The sequence below is a fragment of the Trypanosoma theileri genome (genome assembly GCF_002087225.1).
Source record: "Trypanosoma theileri isolate Edinburgh chromosome Unknown TM35_Tth_36_V1, whole genome shotgun sequence".
NCBI classification, from domain to species: domain Eukaryota; phylum Euglenozoa; class Kinetoplastea; order Trypanosomatida; family Trypanosomatidae; genus Trypanosoma; species Trypanosoma theileri.
In genome coordinates, this window is record NW_021639878.1 from 86,261 (window position 1) to 104,377 (window position 18,117).

General features: G+C 40.7%; 7 protein-coding genes across 7 annotated transcripts; all 7 read left to right on the forward strand.

Annotated features, from left to right (window-relative positions):
• Positions 1–174: 174 nt before the first annotated feature.
• Positions 175–5,124, forward strand: TM35_000361370 (uncharacterized protein; the record flags this gene model as incomplete). Its single annotated transcript, XM_029029322.1, has 1 exon — positions 175–5,124. One exon carries the CDS (start codon positions 175–177, stop codon positions 5,122–5,124), a length of 4,950 nt encoding a protein of 1,649 aa, XP_028879343.1.
• Positions 5,125–5,736: 612 nt separating this feature from the next.
• Positions 5,737–6,582, forward strand: TM35_000361380 (putative dUTP diphosphatase; the record flags this gene model as incomplete). The annotated part of the gene is made up of 1 exon (XM_029029323.1): positions 5,737–6,582. The coding sequence occupies one exon, from the start codon at positions 5,737–5,739 to the stop codon at positions 6,580–6,582; it is 846 nt and encodes a 281-aa protein (XP_028879344.1).
• Positions 6,583–7,280: 698 nt separating this feature from the next.
• TM35_000361390 (putative 60S ribosomal protein L23a) lies at positions 7,281–7,772 on the forward strand (the record flags this gene model as incomplete). Its single annotated transcript, XM_029029324.1, has 1 exon — positions 7,281–7,772. The coding sequence occupies one exon, from the start codon at positions 7,281–7,283 to the stop codon at positions 7,770–7,772; it is 492 nt and encodes a 163-aa protein (XP_028879345.1).
• A 461-nt stretch (positions 7,773–8,233) lies between these two features.
• TM35_000361400 (putative 60S ribosomal protein L23a) lies at positions 8,234–8,704 on the forward strand (the record flags this gene model as incomplete). Its single annotated transcript, XM_029029325.1, has 1 exon — positions 8,234–8,704. One exon carries the CDS (start codon positions 8,234–8,236, stop codon positions 8,702–8,704), a length of 471 nt encoding a protein of 156 aa, XP_028879346.1.
• Positions 8,705–9,600: 896 nt separating this feature from the next.
• TM35_000361410 (uncharacterized protein) lies at positions 9,601–14,097 on the forward strand (the record flags this gene model as incomplete). The annotated part of the gene is made up of 1 exon (XM_029029326.1): positions 9,601–14,097. One exon carries the CDS (start codon positions 9,601–9,603, stop codon positions 14,095–14,097), a length of 4,497 nt encoding a protein of 1,498 aa, XP_028879347.1.
• Positions 14,098–14,485: 388 nt separating this feature from the next.
• TM35_000361420 (uncharacterized protein) lies at positions 14,486–16,570 on the forward strand (the record flags this gene model as incomplete). The annotated part of the gene is made up of 1 exon (XM_029029327.1): positions 14,486–16,570. One exon carries the CDS (start codon positions 14,486–14,488, stop codon positions 16,568–16,570), a length of 2,085 nt encoding a protein of 694 aa, XP_028879348.1.
• A 383-nt stretch (positions 16,571–16,953) lies between these two features.
• On the forward strand, positions 16,954–17,952 carry TM35_000361430 (glucolactonase; the record flags this gene model as incomplete). The annotated part of the gene is made up of 1 exon (XM_029029328.1): positions 16,954–17,952. The coding sequence occupies one exon, from the start codon at positions 16,954–16,956 to the stop codon at positions 17,950–17,952; it is 999 nt and encodes a 332-aa protein (XP_028879349.1).
• Positions 17,953–18,117: the final 165 nt, after the last annotated feature.

The window sequence follows — 18,117 nt, forward strand, 5'->3', positions numbered from 1 at the left end:
ATATATATATATATATTATTACTAATTTGTGTTATTTTGCACACACACACATATATACACATACATTGCTAAGTGTATTTATATTCTCTTTAAATCTAAAGAGAACAGTAGTCCTAAGTAGCAATAACAGAAATACAAACACTTGTGGAAGAAAATAATAAAAAAAAAAAAAAAATGCAGCCACGTAGACCAGATGCCCGTGGTTTACGTGCACGTCGTCGTCGTGGCTCTACAGCCGCAGCGTTGCTTGAAAACACCACTGCTAGTGGTGGTGCTAGTAATAGTGGTGGTCGTGGAAACAGTAAAGAACAACGATCTATATTGGGAAGAGATACCGCGAATTTGTTTGAACGTATGAAGAAACGTACTGTTGAAATGCGAAAAGCAGAAGAACGTGTAGAGGAACGTGAGGAGTTTATCAAATCCCGTTATGCCTCTTGTGCTTCTGGCTCCTTCGCCGCCGCACCTTCTACTGGTATGGCAGGAGTTGCCCCTGCACCGTTTGATAAGGATGAAGTACTTGCAGAACTTGTGGCGACGAATAAATCTAATTTTCTGAAATTAGATCAGGAACTATCAGAGGATCATCGTATTGCTACACGTCGTTTACATGCAGCTGTATTTGCACATGCCGGTGATTTTCTACAATTATTCCGTGATGTAAACCGGGCGAGTGCATTAGTGGAACAATTGAAGGGACGTGTACAAGGGACGAAAGCCGCTATATCGGCTATTAGTAAATTCAGTACATATAATGATGGAAGTAATAATAGTGGGAGTGGTAGTGGGAGTAATAACTTGGATGGAGATAATCGTGCTGTGGAAAGTACTTTTCGAGTTTCACTTCTTAGTGGAAGTAGTCATAAGAGTAAGAGTGGAATGGGAGGCCAAGGAGGTAAGGCACTTGTACGTCCAAGTCTTATTGCCACGCGATTATCACGACCACGAGACTCAACAGATATCTTTTCTGCTCAATTATTTCCTGTATCTGGTGCGGTGAGTAGTAGGAGTCGTGGTAATAATAATAATAATAATAATAGTGCTGGTGTTGGTAGAGGGGGTGGTAATAAGAATAATAATAACAATAATATCAATAATAATAATAATGAAACCTCTATGCAGTTATTATCCACCACGCGTTCATTAAATACACCATCCACACGTTTATGGCGTGATGCCACGTTAACAGGAGCGACGGCTACTTCTGCTGCTGGTGGGGCAACGGCGATGTTGCGACATAATAGACAAGGACAATTGGAAGAAAATAATAATGGTAAATCCAGTGGTTTGAGTTTCACAGATATTCTTCTCTTTGCAGATGTTCTCAAACAGGAGATATTACAATTAATTGCGGAGCGGCGATATACAGAAGCCGCAGAGTTAATGCGAGGTGTAGAAGCAGAAGCAAATGCCAAAGGATGTATGCCACTCTTATTAGCATTAGAAGAAGTGTTTGTGCGTAGTGTAACGGAAAGACTACATGATGTCCCAATGCCATTAATGTATAGTGAGAGTATACATATTCCACTTGTACAGTTGCTTTTACGGTTTGGGAGATTACGTAGTGGATCTCGGACCTTTTTTCATCTCCATGCGGGATGGTTAGATGGAGAAATGTATAAACTACAATTACGTATAGATCCACAACATGGTGCTCTTATCGCTAGTGATTTTCTTGTTTCTGCCATGCAAGAAGTATTAGAACGACAACAGAATTTATGGCGATCCATTGCAGATGATAATAAACATCCTTTGACAACTAATACAACAATTACTAATACTAATACTAAAGGTGATGGGGGAGTAGAGGCTTCTACAGGCGAAGAAGAAAAAAAGAAGAACAGTAGTACTACTTCTACTACTACTACTGCTACTACTACTACTACTACTACTACTACTACTACTATTAATAATAATAATAATAATAATAATAATAATAATAATAATAATAATAATAATACCAACAAGTTTTCAGATAAACTATTGCCAAACAATAACAGTGGTGGAAAACCCATCCGTAGTGAAGAGAATACCACACAAACTTCTACAATCGTACAATTACCACCCAGTTCTGCAGCTGTTCTTTGGGTACATGATCGTATTGACAAATTAGCCCGTGAGGTATTAGGAGCTCGGGCTCTCAGTTACGGTAGTGGGGCTGAAGGCGGAGATCCATCCCGTTTCCGTCGGGCTGTTGTGATGTTGGCAGACGCCATTCGTACAGTTCGTCGAATGGATGAGTTTGGCTGTGCGGGCTGCGATACACATCTTCTCCGACTGCTCACACCAAGTCTTATCTATTTACAGGCAGACTTTAGTGGATGTACAGATGATCGATTGGATAGTACAGGGAAAGCCATGGTGGAGTATCTTATTCGGGATGTATGGCACATGTATGCAAGTCGTGAAATGGCATATAATCCACAGATGTGTGAAGAAGTAGCACGGCGTAATAATACACTTTGTAGGGAGTTACAACAGAGATTTCAAGGTCTTTCACAAACGTCGTATGCCGTTTTGTTGGAATTACTTCTCGCTCCAGCCTCCTCACGTCTCTTTGTGAGGAGAAGTAATGATAGTAATACCAACAATAACAGTAATAGTAATAATAATAGTATTACCAACAATAGTAACAAGAATATTGCTAATACTAATAATAATATTATTATTAATAGGAATGATAATAAGAATCGAATGGAGAACAGTAGTAGTGAGACTCTAACATCTTCACTTCTCCCAGAGCAATATACATTCCTGCGATATGCAAATGGCTGTACACGTGTGCATGGTATACTTTTAACATCCGTTCTTCGCTTTGTAGCAGCTATGACTGGACAGGAGTTATTACCATTAGAGCAAGTGGGTCGTCAGCAGAAGAATAAGAAGGTGATGGATGTCCATGATAATTGGATGGAATGTGTTTCATTTCTACTTTCGAATGCGGTGGTAACAGAGTCATTGGATGTTACGATGCAACGTTTATTCCTTTCATTTATGCGAACAACATTACGACAACGGCAAGCTCTTGTAACCTTTTTACAATCTGGAGAATTTACAGATATGCATCGTAAAGTATTCCCTGCAGATAACAGAATTTCCCCATTATCTCCATCCGCCTCTGTAACACGATGGGTGTTTGGGGCTATGCAATTACTTCTCGCAGATGTATTGAGTGCTTCTGTGTGGATTGCCTTTCTCTCACGTGGACGGGCATTATCTTATATGTTGTTAGATGCCACTTTAGCCTTTCAGGTTCAATATCTAGAGGAATTACGGCGAGTATTACCACGACTGGTGCAAGGATGGATGGTGGCAGCATTAAGTTTATCCCACAGTGTAGATGCCGCGCAGGATCTTCTCTTGGGAGATGCCGCTTTACTCACATTTGATGGGGATAATGAGATGAAGATGGCCACAGCAGTAGCAGCGGCCGCAACATCTAAAGTATTTACTGCACGTCCTCCCACTATTAATAGTAATAATAATAATAATAATAATAATAATAATAATAATAATACTAATAATAAGTATTCTTCTTCTTCTTCTTCGCCTTCGGTGAATCTTGTGGAGGATACAAATGGTGCACGGGATGCCGCTGCGCATCTTATTCAAACTGCAGCTGTAAATGAAACACGTTTAAAACCTTTTCTATTGGATCTTGTTAAAAGACGCTTCTCTTCATACAATACAAGTAAAGAGAAATCGGCACTCTTGTGTGTACCATTACCACCACCACCATCACCTGTTTGGTGTCTGCGTGGGGTATTAGGGAATTATCCACACTTCCCTATTGATGGTAACTTTGATCATGAGGATGAATTGTTTCTTTTTCATTGGTGTGTGCAAATGTCATTAAATATATTGGCCTTTTTTCAAGAACAACTTCTCGTTCCTACCCATGTTGTAAATCAGCGATGGGCAGCCCAACACACCACCGCTAATACTCCTACTACTACTCATACTACTAGTGATAATGTTAGTAATAGTAATAGTAAGAATAATAAAAGTGGTTCTCCATTTCCTTTACGTAGTTGTGTCTCCCCACAGGAGGAATCAGTGATTGGAGCGTTAGAAACGGGTGGTGGAAATTACGCCGGTGCTGTGGCATTATTACAATTTATTGTTTTTCGTCTCTTACGAGATATATTGTGTAATGTAGAGACATGGAGTACTTTATATAATGTTTCCACAGAAGTATGGAGAAAATCAGAAGGGGTATTACGACAACAGATATTTTTCTTTGCTGTATTCCTGCGATTCTGGTCACCATTGTTTGTGGGTGGTGTGAAGACAAACACATATGGACAATGCACAATGTCAAATAGAAATAACAACACAGATGGAGTCCCATCATTGGTGCTTTTGCAGTGGTTAACTTGTGCGGCAAATACAAAAGAGTCTTCAAAAGACCAACCACAACAACAACAACAACAACAACAACGGGTCTTTGATGTGGAAAGTTTGGCTTTCTCTCGGAATATGGGATCCACAGCAGCAACGGCATCCACTACACAGGGATTAGGTTCATGGAGAAATCAAAATAATAATAAAAGTAATAATAATAACAGCAGTACTAGTAATATCAGCATCAGTACTAACAACGATAGTAAGAATGATAACAAGCCGCCACTCTCACCCCAATCACCGACTAGCAGACAGAGATTTAATGCAAATAATATGAATGCCGGGGAGAATACCACCAACACCAACACCAGCAGCAGCCCTCGTCTCAGTAAAAATAGTGGAGACAATAGTGATGATCCTAGTAAATTGTTGTTGGATGTTATTGGATCTTTCTTTGATTCACTACAAGAACCAAGGGGATTGCCGGCGATTACCTCGGATGTAACTATAAGTCGTGTAGAAAAAGTCATTACAGCTGTTAACTTAAATGATTTTGTTGGAAAGACGAAATTAGTCGATGATGATGATGATGATAGTGATGATGATGATAGTGAATCTGATAGGAACAGTTCAAGCAGTAAGTCAGATCGTACCGTGCGATCGAGTTCATCCTCATTATCATCCGATATATTGAGAAAACAGGGGAATCCAGAGAAGGATGATGTGACACTCTCACATGTACACAAGTTACTTCAGCATTACATAGCACCACTACTATAAACAGGAAAAATAGAAGTGTAAATGAACGAGAAAACAAAAAAAAAAAGAAAAATAAAAAAAGGAACGAAAACGGGGGGAGAGAGAGAAAAAAAAACTACAAACAGAGAAGCAACTATTGATGATAATCGAAGAGTTATAATTGGATTGCTGTATCAATATTTTTTATCCCCCTCCCACCCCCCTGAATCCATACTTATTAAGTCTTTCTTCTTATTGCGCTATTATCATTTCTTTTTTTCTTTTGCACCCTACCTAATCCCCACCCTTCTCTTTTCTTGCATGTGATGTGACATATTAAAAATATAATGAATATTGTATTACTCTGTATCTGTGTAGAGGTAGCTATATCTATTCTTTGCTCTTTAATTACTTATTTCTTTCTTTCTTTCTTTTTTTCGTCATTACATATATTATCTCTCTCTCTCTCTTCATATATATATATATATATATATATATATATCCAAGTAAAACAAGGATTCTAGCTAAATCACAGCTGTGTAATAAATTTCTCTAACTATTTCCCTACCATCATCATATATTATTATCCTCTCGTGTGTGTGTGTCTCTGTCTGTCTGTCTGTCTGTCTTCTATTATCAAGAACACCAATCACTATGCATCGTGCCACTCTGCCACCACTCATTCTCCGTTCTCTCGCCCAACTGCAGGATGGTCTCAACACCGCCGTGAATGTGAATTGGCAACAACAACGTACTCCAGATGACTGGGCACTTGCTATTGTGATGGAGAGTGCAGAGTTGATGGATTCCTATCCATGGAAGTGGTGGAAGAATGTAAAGGCACAACCCGATTTGCAAAATGTGAAGATTGAACTCACAGACATTATGCACTTTTCACTTTCAGGAGAGATGCAGACACGTCTCGCGGCTCCACTACACCAAAATATGACTGGGAAACCACTACAGGAGTTATGCCGTTTCTGTTCCCCACCGGAAACTATTACTACTATCACAACAGTACCTGAAGGAAGTGAATTGAATGGTATCTTATTCTTTCCTTTAAGTGAAACCGCAAATGCAGTGGCGAGCTTCCGTAATATTATTCAATTAGCTAATATCTGGCGATTTGATCTCATTACAGAAGCTGTCATTGCGGCAGCACAGGATCTCGGATTTAACCTGGTGGCCTACTACGTGGCGAAACACACACTAAACAGTATTCGCCAAATGTCAGGATATAAGGATGGTACATATGTGAAGGTTCGTGATGGGGTGGAGGATAACGTTTTACTGCATGAGTGTATCGCATCCTTTTCAGTGGAAGATGTTCTGAATGAGTCCACTTACCTTGCTGCCTGGGATTCTATCATCCATCGTGTATTTGATGCCTTTGGAACTCCTAAAGAGGCTCAATATGGCGTTCACCGCTGGTTGAAATCTTTACCAGGAGCAGCAGAGGGAGAGAGTGATGCAGCGGCTGCTGGTATGAATATATGCTAGTGAAAATATTTGAGTGGGAATGATGTACTTGTACAGAGTCATTCATACATTCATTCGTACATATTTTCTACATGTTCGTTTACTCTCTGTTATTAATATTTATAGATGGGGGGAAAAATAGAGTTGTTTTGTTATATTTCCATTCCCACAAGAAGTAAAAAAAGTAATAAATTATGAGTTGGGGTGTGTGATCACGTGTTTTTTTGTTTTTTAATATATATGTGAAAGCAAATAAATACGACATATATATATATACCATAGAGGGATTTTCACTACGATCTCGTGAAATCTGAGTAGAAAAGAAAAAAAAAAAGAGAAGAAAAATATAAGAATTTTTCGTAAATATTATAAGTGTCTTCCTGTAAGTCACTAATTTCTTTTTTTTTTCATTTTTATTGCCTTTACACCCCCTTTTACCCAAAATGAGTAAGAAGTAATTCTTATAATACCTTTCTTTTTATTCAATCCCTATACCTCACACCACCCCTTCGGCCTCCCTCTATCTATCTATCCCTCTTTTTTTTTTTTTATTTTTAATCAGTGGATTCTCTTTCATCATTTTTTTTTTTCTCGAACGTTTCCTTTTCCCACATTCTAATCTTTTCTCACCTCATTATAAAAAAAAACCAACTAATTACCACACTCACACTCATTCCCTTTACTAACAAAAATAGAGAAAGGTATCAACGACACCGAAGATGCCCGCCAAGACTGCTTCTGCCGCTGCCCCCAAGAAGGCCGCCGCTAAGAAGTCTGCCGCCACCAAGACTGTTGCCAAGAAGGGCACGCAGCCCGCTGTGAAGGCGACAAAGGTGGTGAAGGTCACCAAGCGCAAGGCGTACACCCGCCCGCAGTTCCGTCGCCCACACACGTACCGCAAGCCGGCAACTGTTAAGCCATGCGCCAATGTGAGCGCCGTGCAGAACAAGTACGATGCGTTCCGCGTGATTCGCTACCCACTGACGACCGACAAGGCCATGAAGAAGATTGAGGAGAACAACACACTGACCTTCATCGTCGACTCACACGCAAACAAGACGGAGATCAAGAAGGCTATTCGCAAGCTCTACCAGGTGAAGGCCGTGAAGGTGAACACACTGATTCGCCCTGATGGTCTTAAGAAGGCGTACATTCGTCTCTCTGCCTCCAACGACGCTCTCGAGACAGCCAACAAGATGGGTCTGCTATAAAAAAAACCAAACAAAGAAAGGAGTCGTTTTTTTTTTTTCTCGTGTGATTTATCAATAACCTTTTTATGCATGGAAACGCACATGAATGCATACAAAAAAAAAAAAAAAAGAATCCCTACACCGTATACTTATATACATGGGAGATGAGTTTTGTTTCCCACAATTCGTCTTGGTGCCATCTAACCGTACGGAAGATGGGAAAGGATACCATTTGTATTGTTTGTATGTCTCTGTGTCTGTGTGTGAATATGCGTATAATGCCTGCATTTCTGTGGAGTAGTTCATTACTCATTTCACTCTTATTTCCCCCTTCCCCCTCCTTCACTTTTGCCATATCTATTTTTTTCTTTCTTTCCCTTTCTATTGAACCCCCTTCCCTTCCCTAAATCTCTCTCACACAATTGTAATTAACAAATAATAATTAAAAAAGGCTTTTCTTTCACGCGAAAAAAAGGACGAGGATGCCCGCGAAGACTGCTTCTGCTGCTGCTAAGAAGACCGCCACCAAGACTGTTGCCAAGAAGGGCACGCAGCCCGCTGTGAAGGCGACAAAGGTGGTGAAGGTCACCAAGCGCAAGGCGTACACCCGCCCGCAGTTCCGTCGCCCACACACGTACCGCAAGCCGGCAACTGTTAAGCCATGCGCCAATGTGAGCGCCGTGCAGAACAAGTACGATGCGTTCCGCGTGATTCGCTACCCACTGACGACCGACAAGGCCATGAAGAAGATTGAGGAGAACAACACACTGACCTTCATCGTCGACTCACACGCAAACAAGACGGAGATCAAGAAGGCTATTCGCAAGCTCTACCAGGTGAAGGCCGTGAAGGTGAACACACTGATTCGCCCTGATGGTCTTAAGAAGGCGTACATTCGTCTCTCTGCCTCCAACGACGCTCTCGAGACAGCCAACAAGATGGGTCTGCTATAAATCTGATTGTTTTCCTTGTTGTTAGCTCGGGGTCTAGTGGGTTCAGTTTGAATTCCATTCACGGGTGGTGAAAGAAAGCCATGAAACCACTTTTTTTCATTTCTACGTTAGTACATCTTACTTATTTCTAAAAAAAAAAAATAACTAAACAACAGAATATTTTTTTCCTGTTCTTGTTAAAATCTCTCTCTCCAGTAAATTTTCCTACCTTATTCGATAAGTTCTCTCTCTCGAAATTTGCGTTTTCTATCTTTCCTTTCTTTTTCTCTTTTTTTTCTCTTTTTTTTATTGTTCCTTCTTTGGTTTGCCATTTATGGTGGTACTTGGAGAAGTGCATCATTGTCGTCAGTAAAGAGCAGAGGGGTTCACTTCTTTCTTTTTTTTTTTTCGTCGTTGGCCATTTGCTTCGCGTGTATTTTCTGTGTGTGGGAGTGCGGATAGGTTAACCGCAACAACAACTACAACAGAAACAGCGGAGTAGCTAAATATACATACATATATACATACAAACAAAGAGACAAATAAATTGATAGATAAAAAGAACAGAAAGAGGGTGTGAGGGTGGATACCAAGTATTTATACACACATCTGATTGCATTACATTGGATTTGGTACCTTATAATACGGACTATTGGGACAACTTGTTAGGCCAATCAAATAATATTGTGTGACGAATACGTTCATCCAGTTGGGTTAAGTATTTTTATTTCTTCATTATTCTGAAACAGAATTTCACCTTTCACTCCGTACAGAGGGGTGAAAGGGTCTATTCTTCCATACATACGTTTACTTATACATTAAAAGGAAGAATAAAAAAAAAAGCAAAAGAGAAGGTAAAGTAAGGGGTAAAAAAAAGAAAAAAAAAAGAGTTTCTACTTCTTTCCTATTTGCTGGTAATGGATCAACTGTCAATCATCCATGCGTTTCAGAGCGAGTCTACATTTTTAGTTGATGTTCCTGCATCAATTCTGCATCGTCCAACAACTACTGGTGTACGCCTTAATCGTTCCCGTGTCAGCGGTAATGATGGAACTCATGAAGCCTTTATGAATGCGCTTTCTCTCTCTGTTGACCCAACCTCAAACTTGGGCGATAATGACAGTGATAAAAAGGAATTAAGTGTAATGCGTGTAGTACCTATTAATGGATCAAGAGCTTTTCACAAACGGTTTCTTGCGCGATGTGAATCATACTGCCGTTTATGTTGTCGGTTACAACGGGGTGTTGAATGGTTATTTTCAAGACGTTCCCGTCATCATAGAAGCATTAAGAGTAATGCGGCTGTTGATGATTCCACCGTATTTGACGTGGATCGTCTCTCTCATTTAGTTTTCCCAGTAGAACCTACAGCATTTGTAGCGGCTGCCTTTGCCCTTCCCTCAATTATCTCTGTGGTACCAGCCGCATCGGATGAAGAATCAACGACAGTAACAAAAGGTGTGGGAGGAGAAGGAAGAAAAGGCGGAGATGATGTGGGATCATTAAAGGATACACGAGTAATACCGTATTGTTTCTTTTACGGTTTTCCAGAGCAGCGTGTCTTGCGTGGTCAAAGTGTTAGTGATCATATTAGTAATGATAGTACTACTAACACTAATTTAAGAAATGCTTTGGCTGCTGAAGCGTCAAGAATGACGTTAATGGATCGCTTTTTAGCTGTTTCTAACGCAACAGGTGTTTGTGGAGCGGCTTCAACAATGCATAATGCATTAGGTATGAATAACCGCACAAGGATTGGGCTTACTCTTGCGGCTTACCTAGAATGTCGTCTCCCCCGCTCTGTAAGTGGTCCACATAAGGGATCACCAGCACCAGGTGGTAGTGGTAGTGGTATTGGTGGTGTTAATAGTAGTAGTGAATGGAGTAGAGAAGATCCCTTTTCATGCTGGAGTGATGATGTCTTATGGCGTTTACTTGGATTGCTAGTGTCAGCATTGGCTGTAGTTCATGCGGCTGGTTTTCACTTTAGAGGGGAATTATCTACAGATGATGTACTTTGCTTTGCTCTCCCTGATAGCAGTGAAGAAGAATCACACATCTCAACACCAACATCATCCACAACAACAACAAGAACAACAACAACAACAGCAGCAGCAGCAACAGCAACAGCAGTGGGGGCGAACACGATGAAAAGGAATAGTGGAATAGAATCCATCGCCCATCATCTCGTCTCACGGACCACGGCGAGTGAATCCCACTGGCTTATTACGGATACAACCCCCGCCCATCACGCATTCTTTGTATTCACCACACCCCCACGATCTCTCTTTGCAGAGGAAATGCGGGGAGGCGAAGAAGAAGAGGAAGAACGGGAAGAAAACGCAGCGGAGATTGGCGCAGCACAAAGACGAGATACAGCCGCACTGGGCCGTATTCTCGTGGCAGTTGTCGCTGAGGCGAAACGGCGGCGTGGGGCGAGAGGTACAACAAGTTGTTCAGAACTTCTCTTTGTTGCTGAGCGAATGGCCGCTGTGGGAGAAAGTGTGAATACGACCTCAACAACCACAACATCATCATCATCCGCAAATGGTGGTGTATTGGGAGAGGCACCGGCCCATCGATTTGCACAGTTGCAGGCTGTACAACTGCGTACACATCTTTGGCTACTTCGCTCTATTCTGGAGGAACGCGATACACAAATTGCCACTTTTATGTTTTACCTTAATAAAAGCAACAACGACAACAACAATAATACTAATACTACTAATAATAACAACAACAACAACAATGCCAGTAACACCAGTAATATCAATAACCATGACCACAACAGTAGCAAAAGGAAGGATACTAGTAATATCATTAGCAACAATATCTGGAGTGATGGTAAAAGAAATGGGAATGGGGGAAAAGTGACTGATCATAAGTATCCGTCTTTAACGAATGTTGAAGCGTATATGGCAGAACTAGAGGAGCGAGAAAAACGACTTGAGGAGCGGGAAGAAAAATTAAATCAATTTCTTCTTCTTTATGAATTAACGTCTGAACGATTAGATCAACTCCCTGCAGGGAAAGAAAGCTTTGAACGTCTCAGACAATCATTAGTGCAGACTCCACGTTCAAAGACATTATCAGCAGCATCAGCATTACCTGTAGCCAAATCACTGCCTATACCGACAACAGCATCGTCATCCCCAACAACATCACCACCTAATGCTGCTGCTGCTGGTCCTCCAAGGGCATCAACATCGCCATTAAGATCAGTTGTCCCTCCAATAGCAGGTGTAGCAGCAATAACCACAGGAAGAGCAACCAACACTACAAACACAGCAGCTGTAGCTACGGCGAGAGGATTACCATCCACTAGTATGCCGCCCACACCAGGAGTCTCAACAGCACGAGCAGGGCCATCATCAACACATACCGCACAACAAACCGTACAAACAACAACATCATCATCATCACCACAAAAGGTCTCAACTGCACTTTCGTGGTCTTCGCTAGCACAACAACCTTATCCACGATCTTCTCGTCGTACAGTAACGACTGAGTCCACCACTCCATCCGATAAAACTCGTCCACTTTACGGTCTCCTTCGTTTTCAAAAAACTGAAAATTCTTCTGGTGGTAATGCCAATACCAATACCAATGCCAATATCTCTCCTACTGCTGCGGACATGTTGGCATCGCATACTTCACCCGTGGGTTTACTTGGTAAAGAGGGACGAGTAATAGATGGAGCCCCACAAAACTGTTCTCCTCGGGTAACTCCAGGGGGCCACACACAACGAGCGAGTACACGAACCAACACTCCATCGATGGCGCATTCAAATAGTACGGCAGTGGGCCACACAGCATTAGCTCAAGGTACGATGTCTACAAGAACACCAACCGCTAGTTCTTCTGTACGTCGACAAAAAAGTGTTTCACCTATTGTTACTAGTCGTTCTTATAACGGTCGAGCGGAATCTCCTGCCGTTGTTGGACTTTCTACAGTTTCTTCAACAGGGAGGGAAAAGGTTATTGGTAGACCAGCATCATCAAAATTAACACATTCTACTTCTCTTGCGGCTGTTCCTTCTTCTACAACAAAGCTTGAACTACCCTTACAACATGTTACTCCTGTACGAGCAAATCAACGAACTCCCCTTACGGGCCGACCAAGATCTGTGCTCGCTACACCAGATGTTTCTCCACTTGTACGTACAACAGATGATAATTCATCACTGCTTCTTCCTACTAGTTATAAAACACCACCACGGACAACACCTATTGCAACACCGCTACAATCACGTGGAAGCCCAGGAGTGCATATGTTGAATAAAGTACCAACACCACATTCCACTACACCACTAAATAGTTCCAAAGCACATGCACGTCCTTCTATGTCACCACGTCAGACAGGTAATTTGGTTTCCGCTAAAAATGTTTCTACAACAACTAGTCACCCTACACTTGCTGCAGGAAAACTCAAGTCATCTCATTATGATCCTTCATTATATATGCATGGATCAAAAGAAACAGGACATGTGGCAGCAATTGCAGCATCATTATCATCATCATCAGCACCATCACCGTCATCAACAGCACCATCACCATCACCAGCGATAGCTGCAGTGGGAATGAGAACTGCGGCGGCAGCAACAGCAGCAGCAGCAGTACCAACAGCAACAACACCAACAGCAGCGAAAACAATGACAGGGAGAAAAAGTTCAGGAAAAACTCAGCCGAGTGGTTATGGTGTTCCAACAAAGAGTGAAGAGAAAAATACTACCGTCGTACATATGATGAAACTATCTGAAGAAAGAAGTAACACATTGCTCATGACGATGAACAATTCCCGCGAAACTTTACAACATCATCTTCAAGAGCGTAAGGGTGGTAGTACTGCTGTACCTACTACTAACACTACTACTACTACTACTACGACTGCTACTACCACCAATAATCATACACCTATTACTACCAATAAGGTGAGAACCCCAGGCGCTCGCATACCCAGCGCAACAAACTTTTCTCCTCATGTTGATGATAGCATACCTATAACGGTCTCTCTCGATATATCTGCTGGACTAGAGTGCAATTTACACGTTGACTCACAGAAACCTTCATCAGGCTCTCAACAACTAAAAAAAGAACGTGAAGAAGGTATGACTCCCCGAACAGCACGCTCTCGCCTTGCTGGTGATGGTTGGGTAAATCATCATTTAGCGGCACTAGAGCAACTACGGTATGATTTTCAACAGTCTGAGGTAATCAAAAGTGCACGTAACACACCTAATGGTAAGTCAGCTTTAAGGGGTAGTAGAGACCGTGTTGTAGATAGTATAGATTCATCAAAGTTGTCACCAGATCATGATAACGTTGGAAATGCAGCTGCGTGGGGAGCAACAAACAAAGTTCATTCTAGTGCTGCGGCACATGCTAGCACTACGAGCGCTAGATGTATGTATTAAAAAGAGAGAAAAAAAAAGAATATGTTCCAAAATATAAAAAATAAAACAAAAACAAACAAACAAACAGCAACTAGAGGGTAAAAGCAAAACCTCTCAAGAGCGTAAAGTTAATCATCATGATTATTGCGGATCCGTTGAGTACACGGCAGACAGAGAAAACGAGCAAATATATGCAATTATATAGATACATAAGTGTACAAATTAAACAAATAAATCTAATTAGTTATTTATATATATATGTATGAGATGTTTTCTTTTCCTATTTGACGTATTTATCATCTTGCTCTTTCTTTTTTTTTTTTGTTTTTCTCTTGACTTATATATTGATTCTTACTTGAAGACGCAAACAGGGAGGAAAGAAAAGGCGGAAAAAAAATAAAGTAGCTAAATGGAGGATGATGTTGTACATAGTCGATGTACTGCTATAATTCAGCAGCTTCTTTCTAGTGATGCCCAACAACCAATTCATCAGAAGCATCATCGTATCATTACTACCGCAGCTGAAGCTTTACGTCAGCGTGCCATGCTATTATATCGTCTTTGTCGAGCAAAACAGGAGAAACTCGCCGAAAATCAAACCGAAGATGCCGCGTACTGCGTATTAGCCGCCGTTTCATCCTGTCAACCCGATATGTGGTCCGTTCTGTGTAATTGGAGTCGCGGTTTACGGCCACGAATGCCGGAGTTGCGATTTGGCGCACCTGCACCCATGACTGTGAAATTAAAAGAGGTGGAACACTTTATTGCCCGTACTTCTTATTTACAACCCGTCGTTCATACAGAGAATCATACACTTCCCATATCATCAGGAGGAGGAGGAACAGGAACAGGAACAGGAGGAAACACTAGAGTTTCCACATGTTTAATAGGTACACCAAATGGTACAAGAAAACATCCTCGCGATGATGAAAATATGAATGGGAGTAAACTGGAAATGGAGCTGGTGGTACAATTGGTATTTAGTTATTTTCAGCTTAATGTACCAAATGTAAAAAAGCTCCACGCTGTGGTTTCTGCCTATGAAAAGGAGATGGGAGGTATAAAGGTTCTTCCAAATGTAGAAGAAAATATAAGCAAGAGACCATTAGGATCATCTGGTCGTCGCTCTGGAGTAAATACGATTGCAGGAACTCATGGAGAGAGTAATAGTAATAACACTGGAGCTCTACTCCCTGAAGAAGATGACTTGGATGATGATATCATGGATACTCATTCCATGACACTTCCTTTGGATACCTCATCCTTATGTAGTTCTTCTACTTTTGGTTTCCCATCCGTTAGTTCTGTTGTTCCACTTCAATATTTTGCTCTTCCTATGGGTTTAAAAGCATTAGCTGATTCTATTGATTCTGCACGTTCCGTTTTATTTTATGATCGATTACAGAGATGCCTACGGAATCCACTTCTTTATTCTCCATTGTCATGTATGAATGAAGCTAATGCGAGTTTTACAGATATAATGAGTGAATCACCTATAGATGAAGTGGAAGAGGCCTATTTATACTTTTGTCACAATGCATTTGGAGATAGTGACGGATCTTTACAATCTCCTACTCATTTTTTACATCCATCACGTGCACGACTTCAATCGCTTATGCCATTACCTTTACAATTAGTGACAGCACAGCAACTCTGGACTAGATTGTTAGTGGCAGGTTTATGGCTTCAAGTATGTAATACAGAGTCTGATCACTCCACTTATAATACAATATTAAACTATTGTACTATGATTGTAAAGGCTGGAGAAAATGATCCTTATTGTGCTGTTTGTGAAGGTCTTGTGAGAGAGAAACCTGCATTACGTCTTTCAGCATTAACACAAGGAGAAGATAACTCTATCCATATGGATAATGTATATTCATGGGAAGAGATAAAGCAGAAATCTATTCTTCCTTCTGTAGTAGAAGAATCCATCTGTGATGAAGTGTTGCGAGGTCTCACTATTCAATTATGCCGAAAAGCCGTTATTGAGGCAGAGAAGGATACTCTTACTCAAATTCAAAATACAACCACATCCATGACTCCAAAGAGAAGAAGTGATCGTACCTCTCTTTCTTCACTATTTCCTACTCTGCGAGAGTTATTGTTGGAAGTGCAAGGCTCTTATCCTCTCGCTGCCTGTCGTGCCGCATTAATTGGCGGTTCCAGTGGAGAGACATATTTAAATGATCTATTAAAAAGCGAACATACGAATAAAAAAATACATGATAAGGGTTGTGTTAATGGACCTTCAAGAGAGACGCGGTTAGTAAGAGAATTGATGGATACCGTTCCCCGCATTCCTCGTCTACGTGAGGTGGATGCAGTGTTGGAGTGCGCTTCGTGTTTATTGCTGTTTCATCAGGACTGTGTGTGTCCTGTGCAGCGTGATGCCAGTGGTGGAATCTTTCTCTGTCATGCATGTAGACTTGCGCGGAGTTCGTGGCTGCTGCCGCCTTTAAACTCCACTACTACCACTGTAGATAATGTGTGATATATATATATATGGAAAGAGAGAAAGAAGAAGAAGTTTAACGGCGTGGGTTACAGTGTGAGTTTGTGTTGAAGAGAAGTGAAATGATGTGCTGTGATGTGTTTCTCTTATCTCTTTATAATTCTCTTAATATATATATATATATATATAATATAAATGGTGTTTCTACAATTTTTTTTTTCTTTTCTGACACTTTTCCTAAATTCTATATTAACAATAATAATAATAATAATAATAATAATAATAATAATAATAATAATAATAATGAATAAATAAAGAAAAAAAGAAAATACGAATTAACAAGAACATTACAACAAGGAGAAAAAACTATTTCTTTACTTTATTCTTCTCATACACACAAACAGAGAGAAAGAATAGAAATCATGACGATGCATCCCAAAGGATTAAATCGCACATCAACAAACCTCACTGCAGAGAAACTCTGGACAGGCGGTGCTTGGCTGGAGGGCCCATGTTGGTTACCACGTGAAGGCAAATTATTATTCAGTGATGTTGCTGGAGATAAACAATACTTATTGGATCCTGATACCAAAACTGTTTCCTTATTCCGTCCATACAGTTCTCATGCCAATGGGAATACACTTGATTTCCGTAATAAATATTACTTTTCTGAAAAACCAGATTACTTTATTCTTTCCTGTGAACATGGTAGACGTTGTATCTCTGCTTCTCTTCCTCCCCATGCAGTTTCTATTGGGACGAAGCCACCTACTGAGGATGTTCGTAATGTTATTATAGTTGACAAATTTGCAAATCGACGATTTAATTCTCCTAATGATATTGTGGTACGATCCTGTGATGGTAGTGTTTGGTTTACAGATCCACCGTATGGGATTTTATCGGATTTCACAGGTATGCAAAGTTCCAGTCAAATTGTTGGTTGTTTTGTTTATTGTCTCTTACCTCCATCCCCAGAACACCTAGAGGAACGTGTCATAAATATTGCCATTTCAGATTGTCAACGACCGAATGGTTTGGCCTTTACACCAGATGAGAAACAATTGTATGTGGCGGATATGAGTCGATATGAATGGGGAGATCTTGGTCGACATGAAATTCGCCTGTACGATATTGTAGAAACTATATCTACAGATGGTAAAAATACTATTGAGAAGATTGAGGCGGTAAATGGAAGAAGATTTTTTGTAGTGGAACCGGGAATTCCTGATGGTTTCCGTGTGGATGGGGATGGATATCTCTATACAAGTTCACAGGATGCTATTACTATCGTCAGTCCAGAGGGAAAAGAAGTAAATCGTGTTTCTGTGCCGGAACATATTACGAACTGTACATTTGGTGGTCCGCATGAGAATGAATTGTATGTGACTTCTAATAAATCCATCTTTCGTATACAATTCTAATCTGTGAATAACATGCATGAATGGATGAGGAGAGAGAATAATGGGGGAGGGGGAGTTGTGTGTTCAATTATGGGGAATTGAGGGAGTGGAGATGAGAGCGAATAGGGATTTTTTTTTTTTTTTTAAATTGGATGGGAGAAAAAGAGGGAGAACGAGAGAAAAAAA